Raw genomic sequence first — 19,143 nt, 5'->3', positions numbered from 1 at the left:
TGGTCAAGGAAGCCAGATTTTTAGGGGTCGTCTTTGATCAGAAGCTGAACTTTCTCAGCCATATTAAACAGCTGAAAGTATCTTGCCAAAAAGCCCTGAACATCATCCGAGTTGTGGCACACACGAACTGGGGTGCTGATAAGAGAACTCTCTTGCACCTCTACAGAGCCCTGGTCCGGTCCAAACTGGATTATGGAAGTGTGGTATACGGCTCGGCCAGACCGTCCTACCTGAAACTGTTGGACCCTGTACACCACCAAGGGCTCCGTCTCAGCTTAGGTGCTTTCCGCACCACCCCTGTGCACAGCCTGTACGCAGAGGCGGGGGAACCGCCTCTCTCCAACCGCAGACTGAAGCTGACCCTGAATTATTATTTGAAATTGTTTTCTGAACCTACAAACCCTGCTTATGACGCTGTATTCAACAACCCTTTCGATAAGAAATTTACAGACAACCCAAACTGCATACCTCCTCTTGGACTCCGCATTCAGCCGCACATAGAAAATGCCGATCTGGATGTCAGTGGCATCTCAGATTTCTCTAAGTTCCCCGACAGCCCTCTGTGGACCTTTACAACACCTGAGGTCCGATTCGATCTGGCCTCATCCCGTAAAGACTCCACCAGTTCTCTGGCCTACAGAACTTACTTTTCGGAACTCTGTCACAAATTCCCCACTTTTCAAAGCATCTTCACTGACGGTTCCAAGTCAGAGGACGGAGTCGCTGCATCTGCGTTCTGTCCCGCCTTTCCTGACCGGCCCTCAATGGAACACATCCTGTCTGACAGCTCGGTGTACACTGCGGAACTGACCGCACTGGTTCTGGCTGTAAAAATGGTTCTGTCTTCGAAACAAAAGAGATTCATGATCTTTTCCGACTCCTTGTCAGCCCTGGAGGCGATAGCCTGCAGGAATATCACTCATCCCAAACTGCTGGAATTTTATGAAACTTTTACTCTCGCAACGAAGAAAGGATACGAGGTTGTGTTGGCCTGGGTTCCTGGACATGTTGGCATTCGTGGTAACGAAAGGGCGGACCTGCTGGCCAGGAACGCTGTAAAGAAAGAATTATCCAGATCCTTTGTACCCTATACAGACATGAAGCGGAAGGTGAACACTTACGTTAAGGATCTTTGGCAAGAGGAGTGGAACACCCAGACGGACAACAAGCTCTTCCAGATCCGTCCGGACCTAAAAGAGACCCTCCCTTCGGGGGTGAAGAACAGAAAGGAGGAGTCTGTGCTGTGCAGACTGCATATGGGGCACACTTTTTTTTACTCATTCTTACTTGTTGAAGGGGGAGGAGGCCCCTCGATGCATTCCCTGTGATGAGCCTCTCACCGTGAAACACGTGCTCCTTGACTGTTGGGATCTGCATGACGTTAGACGCAGACATTACACGGCGGTTTCTTTGAAGACTTTGTTTCGTGATGTCCCTTCGTGGGCGCTGATGGACTTCTTAAAAGAAGTGAACATTTTTAACCAGATTTGAAGGTTTTAAACTATGGAAGTTTTTTTTTAACTTTGGAGTGGAAAGTTTGAAGTGGTGACTCGTTTTAATTGGTTGTTTTTTTACCCTTGTAGTAGTTATTGACGCGGCGATAGCCTTGAGATGGCCTTAGTGGTCGGCGAGGCTCTAAGCACCATAATTTCATTTCAAGTCTGTGGTAAAGGAGACGTTGCCATCACCTCAAACACATGGCAACATGTAGCTGTTGTCTTTAGATCTGTGGCGATATGTGTTAGACAGGCTTGTTACACTCGGAAACTATGACATGGTCCATTCAATTCCTCTTTTATGTGCATTCTATTTAAATCAATAACCACTTTAAATATTCTTTTCTTTCAGTTACAAACAAGAAAAATGATTTCATACTGTCTTCCTACCAAACATAGCCTACTTTCTGGAAACTGGGAAGTGGTAATATGGTGTTTTTGGATTCTGGAACAAGCCTCAACAAAATAAACCGTTAATGATCTGAAAATATGACTAAATTAGGGAGACTTACAACCTATTATTGGTATGACTGTGAAGACTTTGTTTAAGCCAAATTTGTTATTGGCAGACAAAGTATTTCCAGAGAAAATGTCAAACACATAGACACACACACACACACACACACACACACACGCACATGCACACACACCACCAAACACCAGATTATAACATAGACTCACTATGTTTACACAAGTGAGTCAAAAATTAGAGTTATGCTCAAAAGTATGTGAAAGTATGTTTTCTTGAAGTTGAAGGAAAATGAATGGTGAATTTAATTATCATAAGTTCAGTGTTGTCAGGATGAGATAACTTCCAATCAGTACCCCACATTCCCACTGGCTGCTCTGCTGCACAGCCGGTGTGGGCATAAGCTGACTAAGCTGGCTAGCAGATGTAAGCAGCTTGAACACAGCTGGTGATGTAAAGGTTAGCCAGAACAAGGCATTGACAGTCAAGTGTTTATCCAGCTGTCTTCCCATCCATCAGAAGTACCTGAGCCTCACAGTAAGCATCCATTCCATTAACTGACATGGACATTGGATGCAACTTCCTTCATGAGGAATTTCCTGAAGTTTAGATGGTAAAGGATCTGCTGACTTGGTGAGCATGTTAGGTGTGACGATGAGGGCAGGGAGAGTGTAGTGATGAAGGGCGACAGGCAGCAGAGGCCAGCTGATAAGGTACAAGATAAACTTTGAAAAATTTTTTCCTTCTGATGATGTATGAAGTTAGTCAAGAAGCCCAATAGATGCGTACTGATGTGTGTGGCGGTGTGGTGTGTGTTCAGGAGATGAAGGAGGTGGACAGCCACATGGAGGAGGGGGCACTGGCCCCCACAGAACTGGAGAGACAGCAACGTGACCGTGAAACCTTCCTCTCCCAGCAGCGTGACATCATCAAGTCTCGGCACCGCCCCACCCACCACCGCCCCCTCTCCCGTACACACTCCTCTCCCCTAGTGACCTTCTCCGTACCGCCCCAGAAGTCTGTTGAGTCCGCGCCAGTCAGCTACAACTTCACCACAGGTCAGTGTGAACAGTGCTTCCCTTTGTGAGAGTAGGATAGCCCTATTGTATTGTGCTATTATTGTACTGCATTTTGTTTTAGTCACACCAGACTTCTGTATTTGAATTTTGGGCTGCTTTTCCCAGGGAAAGTGCATCACAACAGTACAGTGCCTCTTTTTTAATGAAGTCTTCACTGTGCCCCATATAACTTCATCCATTGATCGTATTTGATCGATGTTGTTTTGACTCCAGATGAGTTGTAATGACTAACACAAGGATATAAATAAGATAAATGTGGAGAAGTAATTCCAAACATAGAAAAGTTGTTTTGAAAAATTGAAATTATTATACTTTTAGATGTTGTTTTTTTTATGAACGTACAGAAAGTTATTTTATAAGGAGATTATGACTTGTGATCATTTCGGACATGTGGCAGGTTTGGCATATGACACCCTGATGCTGAAGCACCAGTGCTCCTGTAACAATAGTGACAACCACCTGGAACATGCAGGACGTATTCAGAGTATTTGGGACCGACTGAATGATGTGGGCCTGGTCACACGCTGTGAGGTAGATAGGAAGCTTTCACTGTGTATGTGTGTGTGTGCATGTGTGTGCATGTGAGTGTGTGTGTGGGTGCACATACACATTTATTTGGTTTCATTTTCTGATGTATGGTGGTGATTATTGTGCTTTTACTTTGCAATGAAATTCATTCATTGTGACACCTTTTAACAAGAAAAATGAACAAACTCAACTAGCTGACCAATAACAACCATTCTGTCAGTTTAGCCAAAATCTTTAATGATGCAGTCATTTTCTTGTTTTGTAAATGTTGGAATGAAGATGACAGTACAAATTGTTTGGTGGATGTCATGAAGAAGTGATGCATGGCAGGTGGTTCGCAGTCGGAAAGCCTCACTTGAAGAGCTTCAGAGTGTCCATTCAGATCTGTACGCCGAAATTTTTGGAGGCAACCCCTACAATAGACAGCGCTTGATGGGTGAGTATGATCTATTACGAAACATTCAGTGTACTGGTTTAGTGTAATGGTGCAATAAACATACACTTTAGAGAATATCATGAGCATTTTGCACCTTCTGTAATTTCGGGCCTATAAGGCAGTACAGCACATGAGGCACACCCCCTGAATTTAAAGAAAAAAAGATGTTTTGAACATTACAAGGCACATACATCAGATAAGCTGCAACTGCGGAAATCCAGAAAAGTGTAAGTCCTCCATTTGATTGGCTCATAATGGTGACCCTGGATGTTGTTTTCTGAGTTGTGACATCATCTGGATTAGAATCCGTGTTGTTTTCATCTGCTTGTCTTCTCGGCTGTACTGGTCCTTTCCTCTGTTATCTGATTTATCAACTGGAACAATTTCTGAAACATTTGAATTAGCACTGTTGTCAAGCCCCAGTTTGTTAAATCAGAATCCAGTCTACTAACTTAGCTTTCAGTCATGGCTGTCATCTTACTTTGTATGTTTGAAAACATCTGAATAAGTTTATTCTCCTGATTTTTGTTTTGTTTTTTACAACTCAGATGCTGCTCATTTTTCACAGTGTAAGGGCGAATTGTGATCATGTTCACTTCAAATTCAACATCATATGCGATTTCATTTCAGTTTATTAAAAATGGTTTCCATCAATAATGTTGAATCAAACAGTGGTAAGACTGAAGCATGTAAGTGTTGCCACTCAGTGTGATCCTGTCCTTTTATTGTGATCAAGTGTGATGCTAGATATTGAATTTGTTGTGAGAGGTGGAACCAAGTGGTGGTCAGAAGTTAGTTTTCAGACACATATAGGGTGCAGACAGCTGACAAGACATGGAGGTCAGATTTGAGTTACAACATTGTGCCCTGTATGTTGGAAATTATGGTACAGTTTTACTGTGTACAGGATGAAACATTTTGTATAATGGTGCAATATTCTTACACTTCTACTGTGAATGTTATGAAACATTTTGTATAGTGGTGCAGTATGCTTGCACTTCTGCTGTAAATTTCTTTTAAACATTTTATTCTTACACTTCTCCTGTGAATATTATGAAACATTTTATATATTAGTGCGATACACTTCTTCTATGGATGTTATGAAACATTTGGTATTATGGTGCAATACATTAGCGCCTTTTCTGTAAATATCATAAAACATTTTATGCTTACACTTCTCCTGTGACTATTAATAATATGAAAAATTTTATGTATTGGTCCAATACCCAAGCACGTCTACTGTGAATACTATGAAATATTTTATATAATGGTGCAGTATGCTTAATTTCTAAAGTGAATATTCTGAACCATTTTATATAATGTTGCAATGTGCCTTTACTTCTACATGCATACATGCTTCCCCTTCCTTTTAATCAATACAGAGGTGAACTTGTTATAGTAAGTTTCTCTTCATGATCAGTTTCACTTATACATTTGTTTGAAATGTTCCAGTGGTAAGACATTGCCCACGATTTCTTGTGAAGTATTTCTGAATTAGAAACATTTAACTCTTTCTGGGCAAAGGGCCCTGATCAAAGCCCTACTGTTTACAACTGTTTCAGATGGTGGAGCCTGATTGGGGCTTTATCAAGTATTAAATTTTTGGCATGGCACTGACTTTGCATAATGTTATAGGCTAAGAATATCTTAAGTGACCTTTCCTCTCTCTACTGTGACCCAATAAATGCATAGTGTGTTGCTGTGCTTATGAGCAGAAGAGTAATTTTTGAGGTGACTGGTGCTCATGAACAGTGCATGTCAACAATGGCGTTTGACCCAGTTTCTTCTCAGTCACAAGGCAGACAATTGTTTCAGATCAATGAGCCCTTTCAGGACCGTATAATGTTATGAATTCAAACTGTTTCAAACTCTTTGTGCTTTCCTAGATTCGTTTACAAGCCATACGTGTGTGGAAATTTCGAACAAAAATTATGGATACTTTCATTATCTCACTGGAAGATAGCATAAGAAGGAAAGTCTTACATTTTGTCTCCAACTAACTACTTATGTTACTGATCAGTTTGGAAAATTTCAGTTAATAAATTCTAACATTTGTTTTTGGGCAGTTCTTTTTTATTTTTAAAATTTTTTTTATACTAACCCATGTGGGGAAAGTCGGGGGAGTGAACTGGCAATACCTGAGTTCAGTGAAGCTATTTTTTTTCATTTACAGTTGTTAACCCCATGAGAGCCCCAGGATGGAAATTTCCTCCCCTTCTGGTGTTCAAAAAAGTGCCCCAGGACAAAAATTTCTGTCCTTTTCATTGTAGGGATTTTCCTTTCACAAAATCATTAAAGTTCATTGAAGTTGTCATAATTGGATAGTGTGTTTATTTTCCTTTCAGGAATGTCAGGTTATATATATCTTTCATTTAGTATTTTGCATGCTGGATTAAAAAAAGAAAAATCCTCTGTGACCAAAACATCCTTTGGCAAATAGTTGTTACTGAGCATAGAATAGGTTTGGCACTGAAAAGGTTAAGGAATTCCTGACAGCAGCTTGAGAGAAAGAAAAAAAAAAGGACATTCTGTTGTCATGTTTTTTATCTGAAGATTTCAAAATATACATGGTTGGTTTACAGTGTCATGGGAATTGATGGTGAAATGTTTTTATTGCAGAGAATTTCCCTGTGAGGTTTTGCATGCTGCTGTGTGGTGGTGTGGGGGTGGACTCTGACACAGTGTGGAATGAGAACCACACCTCTACTGCAGCCAGAATGGTCAGTACTATGTTGTCCCACCTCACCTTGTCTCAGTTCTTGTACACACACACACACACAGACACACACACACACACACGCATGCACTCTCTTTATCTCTCTTATTCTGTCTCAGTTTGCACAAACATATTTCAACATTCATCCTGTATGGAGTGTGTGATTGTGTGTGTCTGTTTACTTGGTGTATGTGTGTGTGAGAGAAAGAGGGAGAAGCTGTTTTTTTGGCAAAATGGTTATAGATTGACAGAGTGGTGCAGTGATGCTGTGTGCTTTGTGGATTACAGGCAGCAGGCTGTGTGACAGAACTGGCCTGTCGGGTTGTGGCTGGTGACCTTAAGGTGAGCACACACTGTGTACTGTCAGTAGTGGTCAGTCAATCGGAATTAAGGAATGACCCATCGTGTGACTACAAGTATGTTGGATGAAGTTAGATTTGAGTTTTCAGGGCCTTTGTGACTACATCATGTGTATTTTGTCGGTCTGCTGTTGGTTTAACTTCAGTGTTGATTTTGGACTGTTAACAAATTTTTGAATTTGGTGTGCCCTGTTACCTGTGATAAGCACCTCATGTATGGATGAAATAGAAGAGTGCCTTGCGGCCCAACCAACAGTGATACTATCAGTGTGATAGTATACTGTATAGGTTTTTGAAGGGATGGTGGTCTTACAATATACCACATTGGGGTAGATAAGGAGAGTGGATCTGTGTTATGCTAGAAAGCCTTGGTGAAAACTCTGCTTGTATTTGTATTGAGGCTAAGGAAACAGGTGGAACTGAATGACATTGAAAACCTTGATGAACTGATTGGCAGAAAATAGACTGCCTGAGGGATATTTAAATCAGGCTGAGATTAGACAGAATGTTGGTGGTGACAAAACAGTGTAATGAATGACGTGGTGTGGATGTTTTCAGAACGGTGTTGCCATTGTACGTCCACCAGGTCACCATGCAGAGAAAGACCAAGCCATGTGAGTGTCATGCCTACCAAGATTAGTTTCAGTATCAGTTTCTAGGAAGTGTCAAAGCATGCAGACTGATCCACAAACGCCACTCCACATCTACTGTTAAAGGAGCAAATGCCTGACATTCACAGAAACCCAGCACTCTGGTCAGGCCTTGAGAGCCTACCTTGTGAAAGGAAATAATTAACAAAATAAATTAGTAAATGCACTGACTGACATTGTTATATCATTTATTTTTTTGCTATGTTGGCACATACATTTGAATGATCTACATTGATTTCATCTCTCAGCAATTCATAGTCAGTGTAAGTATGACATGACCACAGAAAATGTGTCTGACAAAAGATAGATAAAAGATAGATAAATAGCGGACCAACCTGGTTTTAATGTGGGATAGTTGGAGGTAACATCAGAGGTGGTGTGGGGGTTGGTGGAGGGGGTAGGGGGTGAGTGGTGGGAGAGGAGGAGCAGTGGTGCTTGCAGTGGCCAAAAGAGGGTGGCCTTCATGTCTTTCAAATGAATGCGATCAAGGCTTTATTTTTGGCCCAGTCACTCGAATAAGTGAGGTAGTCTTGTGTCCTTTTAGAAGACTTGACAGTATTCAGTTCAGTTCAATTCTATTTTTTTGTCTGCTTTAACCAAAAACGAAAATTCTCTTTCGGCTCACATCATGCCCATCAGCAAATATCAGAGAAAACGAAAAACTGACACACCCTTCACTGATTACCACACAATCAGTTATCATGTACAAAGAAAAACATTTGGGTAAGATCGTATTACATTATAATTTACAGTGAACAACTATGTGTTGTGTGTGTGCGTGTGCGCGCGCATGTGCATGCATAGGTATGAGTGTGTGTGAGTGCGCGTGTGTGCCTGCATGTGTGAAAGCGTGTGCATGCGCATGTGCGCGCGCATATTGGGTGTTCCAAAAAAGTGAACCGCTTTCTGACAAGTATTTTCTCAGAGATAGAGAAACCGAATTCATTGAAAATTTTCACACAGTACCCTTAGGGTATCTTCAAAAAGTCTGCAAAATATCTAAAAGTTTGGATGCAAATTATGCGAGTATTGTTAAATTCAAAACAGCATGTCAAAAAATTCAATACCAGAAGAAAATCTAGAAGTCTCATGATAGAGGCGAGATGGCTGAATTTCTCGTTTACATTTCCCATAAACGCAATCGTTTTGGCGATTTTTAGCTATCTCTAATATAAAGTCTTTCTCGTCTGTGAAAATGATCCTTTTCACATCAGTGGCCGAGTAGCGGTCATTCAAGTTACGGCAGCAAGTTTTTCTTTTCCCTCTAACATTTTGGTCCCTCCTTGATACCCGTATCCTCTTGAAGGGCTTCAGTTCTTTCACCATTCTTTGCACAGAAGACTTTCTCACTTGTAAATTGCTTGCAACTTCTCTAAGATTAGTGGGTCCCTGGTTTCTCCTCCTGGGATTGAATCAGTTTCTCAACACGGTCCTTGTTCTCCTCCAAATATGCATCTTGAGTAACCCACTGCCACTTTCACGTGCTACTGACCCTGTAGTGTGTATTTTAGCGATAAGTCTATTTACAGAAATATGATTCCACCCCTTGCCTGGAAATTCCTTCATGATCCTTCTTCCACCCCAGCCTTTCTCCTTGAAACAGTTTTTAGTGGTAACCTTATCACTATCACTCAAAGGCATGGTTGATCCTTCCAAACTGAAACTTTGGACAAAACTGATTTTAGATACAGATGACAATAAAAAAAAACCCCAAACAAAATCAATAGACTTGACACCCAGACAGGCTATTTTTAGACTGACACTGATTGACAGATGCCAGTACCTGGCAGCTGACATGAACATGATGAAGGTCACATTGCACAGCTCTGATATTGGATTTTTTGACATGCTGTTTTGAATTTGACAATACTCGCATGATTTGCGTCCAAACTTTCAGATATTTTGCAGACTTGTTGATGATACCCAAAGGTTACTGTGTGAAAATTTTCAGTGAATTCGGTTTCTCTATCACTGAGAAAATACTTGTCAAAAAGCTGTTCACTTTTTGGGGGACACCCGATATGTGTACATTTTCATTGTAAAAAGGAAAAAATTCAGTAAGATAATTATATCATTTAAAAAGACAAATGCTCATCAGCAAGTAAAACTGATAAATGAATGAGCTACTGGCACATCCTTCCTTGATCACAACGCACATAATTATGAGTTATCATGCAAAACAAGATCATCAGAGAAACAATAGAAAGTAAGAAAATGCCAAAAGACTGAGCTGCTTTGAAATGCATGGCTGCCAGAAGAAGAAGGTGCTCTGCAGGCATATACAGGGGGGAGGTAGCTAGCCACATCTGCTTTCGTTTTCTCCCATACTGTGGGGTAGTAGTTTGCACAGGACAGGGAATCAGACCCCTGCCAGAGTCTGCACCAGTGGGTCATGGTAAGTATGTTAGATTAAACATGATTTTAGGGGAAAAAAATTCATATTTGTCTGTTTCTACCAATGCTTTTCAGTATGTTGGAACAGCTTTGCAATGGCATTTACAAAAAATATATCATCACTGTTAAAACAAATCGAGGGGATTGTTCTCGAAAACATATTAAGGGCTGTGGCTGTAACAGGCTCTTTGAGTACATGTGTTCAGGTGTTATTCAGTCATGGTTCTTGCTTAGTGTGTGTTATCTGCAGTTCTTGTTTATTTTTTTTTTAATTGTAAATTGTAGTTTTTGTTTATTCTGTATTATCAGTTAGTTGTGGTTCTGGTTTATTCTGTATTATGTACCATGGTTCTTCTTTATTCTTTTTAGTCAGTTAGCTGTGGTTCTTGTGTATTCTGTATTGTTGGCTGTGGTTCTTGTGTATTCTGTATTGTTGGCTATGGTTCTTGTGTATTCTGTATTGTTGGCTATGGTTCTTGTGTATTCTGTATTGTTGGCTATGGTTCTTGTGTATTCTGTATTGCTGGCTATGGTTGTGTATTCTGTATTGTTGGCTGTGGTTCTTGTGTATTCTGTGTTGTTGGCTATGGTTCTTGTGTATTCTGTATTGTTGGCTGTGGTTCTTGTGTATTCTGTATTGTTGGCTATGGTTCTTGTGTATTCTGTATTGTTGGCTGTGGTTCTTGTGTATTCTATATTGTTGGCTGTGGTTCTTGTGTATTCTGTATTGTTGGCTATGGTTGTGTATTCTGTATTGTTGGCTGTGGTTCTTGTGTATTCTGTATTGTTGGCTGTGGTTCTTGTGTATTCTGTATTGTTGGCTATGGTTCTTGTGTATTCTGTATTGTTGGCTATGGTTCTTGTGTATTCTGTATTGTTGGCTATGGTTGTGTATTCTGTATTGTTGGCTGTGGTTCTTGTGTATTCTGTATTGTTGGCTATGGTTCTTGTGTATTCTGTATTGTTGGCTATGGTTGTGTATTCTGTATTGTTGGCTGTGGTTCTTGTGTATTCTGTATTGTTGGCTGTGGTTCTTGTGTATTCAGTATTGTTGGCTGTGGTTCTTGTGTATTCTGTATTGTTGGCTATGGTTCTTGTGTATTCTGTATTGTTGGCTGTGGTTCTTGTGTATTCTGTATTGTTGGCTATGGTTCTTGTGTATTCTGTATTGTTGGCTGTGGTTCTTGTGTATTCTGTATTGTTGGCTATGGTTCTTGTGTATTCAGTATTGTTGGCTGTGGTTCTTGTGTATTCTGTATTGTTGGCTATGGTTCTTGTGTATTCTGTATTGTTGGCAATGGTTCTTGCGTATTCTGTATTATTCACTGTGATTCTTGTGTCTGTTTTGTTGGCTATGGTTCTTGTGTATTCTGTATTAGTTGATTCTTGCAACAGACAGGTGTGTTTCAGGGGGTTCTGTTACTTCAACTCTATTGCCATTGCTGCCAAGCAATTGAGAGAAAAGTACAAACTGAACAAGATTCTTATTGTTGACTGGGTAAGTGACCATGTGGAGTCTTTCTGGTATATCCTGTTGTGACTTTTCTATCTCTCTCTCTCTCTCTCTCTATATATATATATATATATCTTTCTCTCTCTCTCTCTCTCTCTCTCTCTCTATATATATATATATATATATATATATATAAGGTATGTATGTATGTTATTTATTGTATGAATGAAGACAGTGAAGAATGAAGAAGCTGACGCAATCTGTCAATTGTGTTTTCATTTAGACAATAATTTGTGGTGTGTTTGCAAATCTGTATTCCTCATCAACTTATCTCTTTGTCTCTTTCTCTCAATGTTTGATTATTCATTTTCCTGATTTTTTTTTTCATTGGGCAAGAATCATACTTTCCAGCTCAATCCAGTAAACCCCTTCTGTTTGTTTTACACTTAATCCTGTTCATATTGAGTGTTGGCAATTTATTAAGAATTTGTTAGAAATAATTAGATACACATTACAAAGCAACACACAAAAAGGATCAATTTTAGTGTAAAGAAAGAATAGTTACGAGCAAAAATGAAAGGCCCTGCATAAGTGCATTGTGCATTGCGTAGTATGCTGCACAGATAATTCAGCCAATCCACTATTATAATATATCAGTATCAATAGTAGTAATAATAATGGTGATGCTGCTACCTCCCAGGATGTGCACCATGGCAACGGAACACAGCAGGTGTTCTACGATGACCCCCACGTCCTCTACATATCCATTCATCGCCATGATAATGGCAATTTTTTTCCTGGCACTGGGGCTTCTATGGAGTGCGGGGCGGACTCTGGGCAGGGCTACAACGTCAACATTGCGTTTGGTGGGGGGCTGAACCCCCCCATGGGAGATGCTGAGTATCTCACTGCTTTCAGGTAATGACCTGCTTTGGTATTTGGACTTGAACCAGAATGTTTGTGTGGACCACCAGAGTGAAGAATGTTAAATGATATCAGAACTTGTGGGAAAACACCCATCCTTTTTTAAACTTTGAGCATGTAAATTGGCTTTTCACACTATTGTCATTTGTGTCTACAGATTCTTTGCCCATTATTCTCAAACAACACTTTTCCAGGAAATAAATGTTCGAGTGTACTTAATGTCAGTACAGTGTCATAAACTTATTTTCTGTGAATGAAGATGAGCAGTCTCCTTTACGTTGTTTTTGTTTGCATTCTATGTTTTAGGTTAATGTTACAGTTCAAACGGATTTTCAGTTGTGAAGATATATGTATAATAAATCTGCACATCATCACTCATCCCATGAAGGAAACCAAACAGCACAGGTACCCCTGATTGACATGGGTTGAGGGACTATCAGAATGTGATACATGGGTTGAGTTGCTAACAGAACATGGTATATGAGTTGAGTTACTAATAGTATGTGGTATAGAGGTTGATTTACCAACAGAAATTTATATATGGGTTGAGATACTAACAAAATGTGATACTTGTGTTGAGGTTACTAACAGAATGTGATATATGGGTTGAATTCCTTACAGAGTTTGGTATATGGGTTGAGTTACTAACAGAATATGAATGTTTGGGTTGTGATATAACAGAATGTGTGATACGGGTTGAGTTACAAATAGAATGAGGTATATGGGCTGAGGTAGTAATAGACTGTAATATATGGGTTGAATTATAAACAGAATATGATAAACTGTGTGATTCAGGACCATTGTCATGCCCATTGCTCGGGAGTTCAACCCGGAATGTGTGCTGGTTTCGTCGGGTTTTGATGCGGCCAAAGGTCATCCTACTGCCCTGGGGGGATATGAAGTGTCAGCTGCTTGTGAGTAACTTTTGGTGCTGGGTTCCTTCTCATTAAAGCTGAGGTGTGACCTCTGGTATCTCCTTTCATTTGACATTGTAATGGAAAGAAACATCTTCTAGACAGACCATTGTTAACAACAGTAAAAGAGAAATAAAATCCCAGGACAGTGGTACCAATGACAACAGTACAGTAGAAAATGGCACCCTACGAAAGCAGTATCATCAGCTGTGCAGGAGGATTTTTTTTTTTTTTGAATTAAAAGAAAGTATAGTCAAGGATAGATCTTGAGAGCATGTCTTTATAACTGTGGCAGTTTTTTTTTTTTTTTTGGTGCTCAGTTATAAATTGGGAGAATCAGCAAACATTTTCTTGCTTAACAAGTTTCCAGGCTGGATACCATCTGTTCACAGAGGAAAGGTGGGCTTGATAGCTTTCCCAGACATTTCTACAATATCAAATAGAGCAATGTTGAAAGAAAGAAAGTCTTTTTTCCGGTTATGACCTCCTAAAAATATATCCCGAGTTGCCCAGTCGATCGCGCTTTAAGGCCAGACACGGTAGTACAAAAACGTATGAAATAAACTTGAAGTTTATGGCTTTCTGTGACATGGTATGCAAAGATATTGGACTAAACATGTCTAAAAAGGCCATTTTGTGCAATTCGCTGTGAAGGTTTCCATGGCAGACAAACAAACAAAAAAAAAAATCTTAGAACTTCATTACCTTTATAGATATGTTATTTCTGTTTGTTTTATTTGATTTATTTGTATTTGTTCTTTATTATAGTGCAGTGGTATTTTGGAATTTGAATAAATACATTTATTATTATTTTTTTGTTGAAATGAGTATAAATTCCTTGACATCATTTTTTTCAAATGAGTGTATATTCATTCTTTTACTAGTACTATACAAACCACTGCACAATAATACAGATGAATACATAAAGAAAGAAAGTACTAAGTTTGAACATGCTATCTTTTAAAGTTTTCGAAAAATGGTATTACGAGGACAAAACACAAAACTGAGAAAACGGGAAAAGAAAGAGATGTGCTTGTACTCACAAGAAATCACACATGTTGATGCTGTTTAAAGCTTTATTTTAGTGAATATGGTACCCAGGTGAAATGGACTATAAAGATTAGATGTTGAAGAAGCAAATTATGCGAAAAAACGAAAATCACAAAAAATCATGATTTTGGTCAAAATTTCACTACCGTGTCTGGCCTTAATATGAGTTCGATCGCCCAGTCGGGCCATGTAGTTTTGTGACCTGTTGTGATTCATCATCAGACACAAAACGAGAGCGCCAAAGAATAGATAGACAGACAGAAAATACGAGAAAAAAAAATTAGCCGTATGCAGAGCACAGGAGCAGGATTCAAGATGGCTGCCGGAAAAAGAGGGCGCTAGTCAGGGATACAAAGGGGAGGTAACCTATTTCGGGAGGTTATCGGCCATAGCTACTTTCATTTTCTCCGCATAGGTGGGTAGTAGTGTGCACAGGACAGGAATCAGACCCCTGCTGGAGTCTGCACTAGTGGGTCATGGTAAGTATGTTACTTAAACGTAATTTTAAGAAGAAAATTTCCTTTTATCATGTTGTTCTTCCCTTGGTGTGGGTCGATTGGGCGATCAAGCTCATATTAAGGCGCGATCGACTGGGCAGCTCAGGATATATTTTTAGGTCATAACCGGAAAAAAGACTGTTTCTTTCTTTCAACATTGCTCTTGGTTATGGTCAGGTCAGATAGATATATCTGCTGCTGGTAACCTGGATCCCAGTACTACCTGTCACAGGGTCGAATTGCTGGCGACTAAACCAGCACTCCCACCAGTCCTGTCAGGAGGATGGTGAGGGTGGCTAGACACCATGGTGGAATTAAATGGCCCATCAAAGGGCGCCAGCTCTGGAGAGCTACCTGCGGCCACCTAGCTAAGGGAGTAAACCCTGAGAGAAAATCTGGTGTGGGGCCCATAAGGCGGTTGAATGGCAAACTTTGTCACTTTCCGGCAGCTCCTGCGGCCGCGTTGGCACCAAAACGTAGCAGCCTTGCTGTTCCTTTGGATCTGTTAGCAAGGTGGAGAGGGGGGACAAGCTGCATGGGCAACAGCCTGTCTTCCATATTACATTGCCCAGGCATATATCCGTCCATCCATCCACAAACACCTTGCACCTACAACCTGGAGAGGACACTCCAGGTTCGCTACTAGCACTAGCGTCGGAACAACATGTGAAGCAACAGTTAAAGGTTAAAAGTTAGTGCTCATTTGGCATAGAGCTGACGCCAGGGGTTGCTTCTGACGGTGGGAGGGACCCTCGCGTCCCACTGGACAGCTACCGCCCGCCCAAGCTGGGCAGCCCCCAGCCAGTTAAGGTGCTGTCCCGCCATGACCTGCCTCCTTCTATGGGTGTATGAAGATTAGGAGAATATCCGAGAAGCAGGTTGTTAATTTCCGCACCAGGCAAAAAGAAAACTTCAAGAAATGGATCAACAATGAAACTGGCCTGTTGGAATGTCCGGACAATGATGCCTGGGTTCTCCCAAGATCTGCAAGACATCAGTGACGCCAGAAAGACAGCCGTCATAAACAGCGAGCTGAAGAGACTAAATGTGCACATTGCCACTCTGCAGGAAACATGGCTGGCTGACTCAGGAACACTAAAGGAGAGGGACTGCACCTTCTGGCAAGGAAAGAGCTCTGATGCCCCAAGAGAGCACGGAGTAGGCTTTGCAGTCAGGAACAGCCTGCTGAACATGATCGAACCAGGCAGCGGTGGTTCAGAACGACTATTGACTCTCCGCCTCAACACCTCTGAAGGTTATGTCACTCTCGTCAGTGCATATGCTCCAACATTGTCTGCCTCTCCGACGCCAAGGATGAGTTCTATGAAAATCTCGCATCAACCACAAGGAACATCCCCAGGACAGAACAACTTGTTCTCCTGGGTGACTTCAATGCCAGAGTGGGTGCAGACAACGATTCGTGGCCCTCCTGTCTCGGTTCCTTTGGAGTGGGGAAAATGAATGAGAATGGACAGCAGCTACTTGAGTTTTGTAACTGCCATGAACTGTGCATCGCCAACTCCTTCTTCAAGATGAAGCCCCAACACAAAGTCTCCTGGAAGCACCTGCGCTCAAAACATTGGCACCAACTGGATCTGATCCTAGTAAGATGAATGTGTATTGTGTGTGCGTGTGTTTATGTAAGTTTGTGCCTGCCTATGTGTGCGTATGTGTTAGGGTAGCTGTTAGATACACATGTATATTAAAATGTATGTATGCAGTGTGTGTGTGTGCGTGCGTGCGTGCGCGTGCGCGCACGCGCGCGCGCACGCGCGTGTGTGTGTGTGGTCACATTTTGGTGTGTGTATGTAACATAGATATAATGTTTTATGTTATCAAAAGCGTTTTTGTAAAGCACCTAGAGCAGATTTCTGGATAGTGTGCTATATAAGTATCCATTATTATTATTATTATAAGATGAGCTGCCATCAAAAACCTTCTCCACACTTGCTCTTACCACAGCGCAGACTGCGACACGGACCACTCTCTGGTATGCTGCAAGATCAGACTGCAACCAAAGAAGTTCCACTGCTCAAAGAAACAAGGAAACTCTCGCATTGACGTCAACAAGATGTCTCAGCCAGACCTTGTAGGACAGTTCGCAGAGGCCTTTGAGAGAGAATTTGATGCATTGCAGCCCAGAGATTCTGCCACAGAAAGATGGGAAACGCTATGAGACATCATGCACCGCATTGCTATGGCCACATTTGGAAAGAAAACCGCAAAGTCCCACAACTGGTTTGAGGCCAAATCATCAGAGATGACTCCTAGTATTGAGGCCAAGCGCTCTGCACTCACCGAGTACAAATGGTCACCCAGTGAGAAGAACCTGCAAATCGTCAAGGCCGCCAGGAGTAAGGTTCAGTTTAATGCCAGGCGATGTGCAAATGAGTACTGGACAGAGCTCATCGAAGAGATACAGAATGCTGCTGAAAGAGGCAACACCCGAGGGATGTATGATGGTATCAAGAAGGCACTGGGACCAACACAGAGCAAGACTGCCCTCCTCAAATCTTCCACTGGGAAATAATCAACGATCCTAGCCAGCAGATGGAGAGATGGGCGGAACACTACTCCGACCTCTACTACTCTTCCCTTGGTGAATGGCCTGTGGCATGTTTCTAATCTTTGCTGATTCAACAATAAAATCGATCAAATATGGTTTTCATGCTTTCAAAATATAGAGAGTGATGAACATCATGACTTAAAACTGTGAACTAAATCATAAAGAGAGCTGTAAAGGTGTAAAATGGCTTACTAAATGCAGAAGTGATTTTGCATGCAGCACTCTGTGTGTGACTGACTGACCCAGACACATGCATGCAGAGTGAGGTGGAAGTTGGCAGAGTTAAAGCTCATGACTTTATGTGTGAGGTTATCAGCGATACTGAAGCAATGTTAAATCATGGTATGTCAGAGGCCTGCCTTATTATCAGTAATCTTTAATTCCATGTGATATTCAGCTGTCAAAAATCTGTTTTATCTGGTTTTGTCTTCTTTTTTTTTTCTGTGTGATATTCAGCATGTTTTTGTTTTTTTTAACAACTGCTTACTTCTAATGTCGACAACATCGTTTTTCTTATGTCATAATCGGCTTGCACATAAAGTATGGTCAGGTAAAAGGTGAAGGCAGTGAGTTCAGAGTGAGGCTCACAACACTGTTATCCGTGTGTGTGGAGCACAACTGTCTGAATTGATTGTTGACAATATTCATTGATGGGACATCTAAACGGTGCCAAAAGGATATTGTTGCTGACATTGCGACCAGCACTAGAATCGCAGACTGCAGTGATACCAAATTTAATATTTAGTTTGCATGTCTTCTGTTCTTGTTTTCGCTCATGCTGATTATTCCTGTGCAGAAGTGGAGATGTGAAAACTGTGGTGTTGAAGTGTGTGAATTGTGTTGTGCAGGCTTTGGTCACATGACCCGAGAGCTGATGTCGGTGGCTGGAGGGAAGCTTGTATTGACGCTGGAGGGTGGTTATGACATCACCAGCATCTGTGATGCCACTGAGACCTGTGTGCGAGCTCTGCTGGGTGAAGAAGTAAGCATTGCTAGCTGGTGATTCATACTGCCTGTGGACTTGAACAATTTCTGACAGCTGGAGCAGAGTGGAATGAATTGAATTAAATTAAAATACAAACAACATAGATAATGTTTTTTGAAGGTGGTTGTCAGTGATGATCTTTAATCATCTCTGAGAGCAAGTTCCACAGGGAGTGGCCTGAGTAAGCCAAACTAGATTTCAAAAGATCAGTCCTTGGCATTGGGATATGGACTTTTTGGGTGTTTCTTGATGGATTAGTAGGAAATCTTTCTGTTAATGTTGGTGGTGCATTTCCTATCATAATCTTGTGCTTTGTGATTCCTGTTATATTGTAACCTTTGGACTGATGGGAGAATATTTGCTTGTTTGTAGTCTTGAATCCAGATGTACCAGTTTGAGCCCCCTATTTATATTTGTATTTCTTTTTATCCCAACAGATTTCTCTGTGTGAAATTCAGGCTGCTCTCCCCAGGGAGAGTGCGTCGCTACACTACAGCGCCACCCATTTTTTTGAATTTTTTCCTGCGTGCAGTTTTTTTTTGGGGTTTTTTTCCTATCGAAGTGGATTTTTCTACAGAATTTTGCCAGGAACAAACCTTTTGTTGCCGTGGGTTCTTTTATGTTTGC

The 19,143-nt window shown here is 41.1% G+C and overlaps 1 protein-coding gene across 8 annotated transcripts in view; it reads left to right on the top strand.

The window, feature by feature from the left end:
* Nucleotides 1-19,143, top strand: part of LOC143293827 (histone deacetylase 4-like) — a 239,966-nt gene that overhangs the window by 203,990 nt on the left and 16,833 nt on the right. For all 8 annotated transcript variants that reach the window (XM_076605101.1, XM_076605107.1, XM_076605108.1 and 5 more), the window contains 10 exons: nt 2,786-3,023; nt 3,442-3,575; nt 3,903-4,008; nt 6,628-6,728; nt 7,013-7,066; nt 7,642-7,697; nt 11,538-11,625; nt 12,281-12,498; nt 13,300-13,418; nt 18,380-18,513. In XM_076605101.1, the coding sequence (XP_076461216.1) occupies nt 2,786-3,023; nt 3,442-3,575; nt 3,903-4,008; nt 6,628-6,728; nt 7,013-7,066; nt 7,642-7,697; nt 11,538-11,625; nt 12,281-12,498; nt 13,300-13,418; nt 18,380-18,513 (1,248 nt within the window). The remainder of the gene's footprint in view (nt 1-2,785; nt 3,024-3,441; nt 3,576-3,902; nt 4,009-6,627; nt 6,729-7,012; nt 7,067-7,641; nt 7,698-11,537; nt 11,626-12,280; nt 12,499-13,299; nt 13,419-18,379; nt 18,514-19,143) is intronic.

This window comes from Babylonia areolata, chromosome 19, assembly GCF_041734735.1.
Source record: "Babylonia areolata isolate BAREFJ2019XMU chromosome 19, ASM4173473v1, whole genome shotgun sequence".
In the NCBI taxonomy this organism is placed as follows: Eukaryota; Metazoa; Mollusca; class Gastropoda; order Neogastropoda; family Buccinidae; genus Babylonia; species Babylonia areolata.
This window is presented reverse-complemented; position numbering and strand designations above follow the sequence as displayed.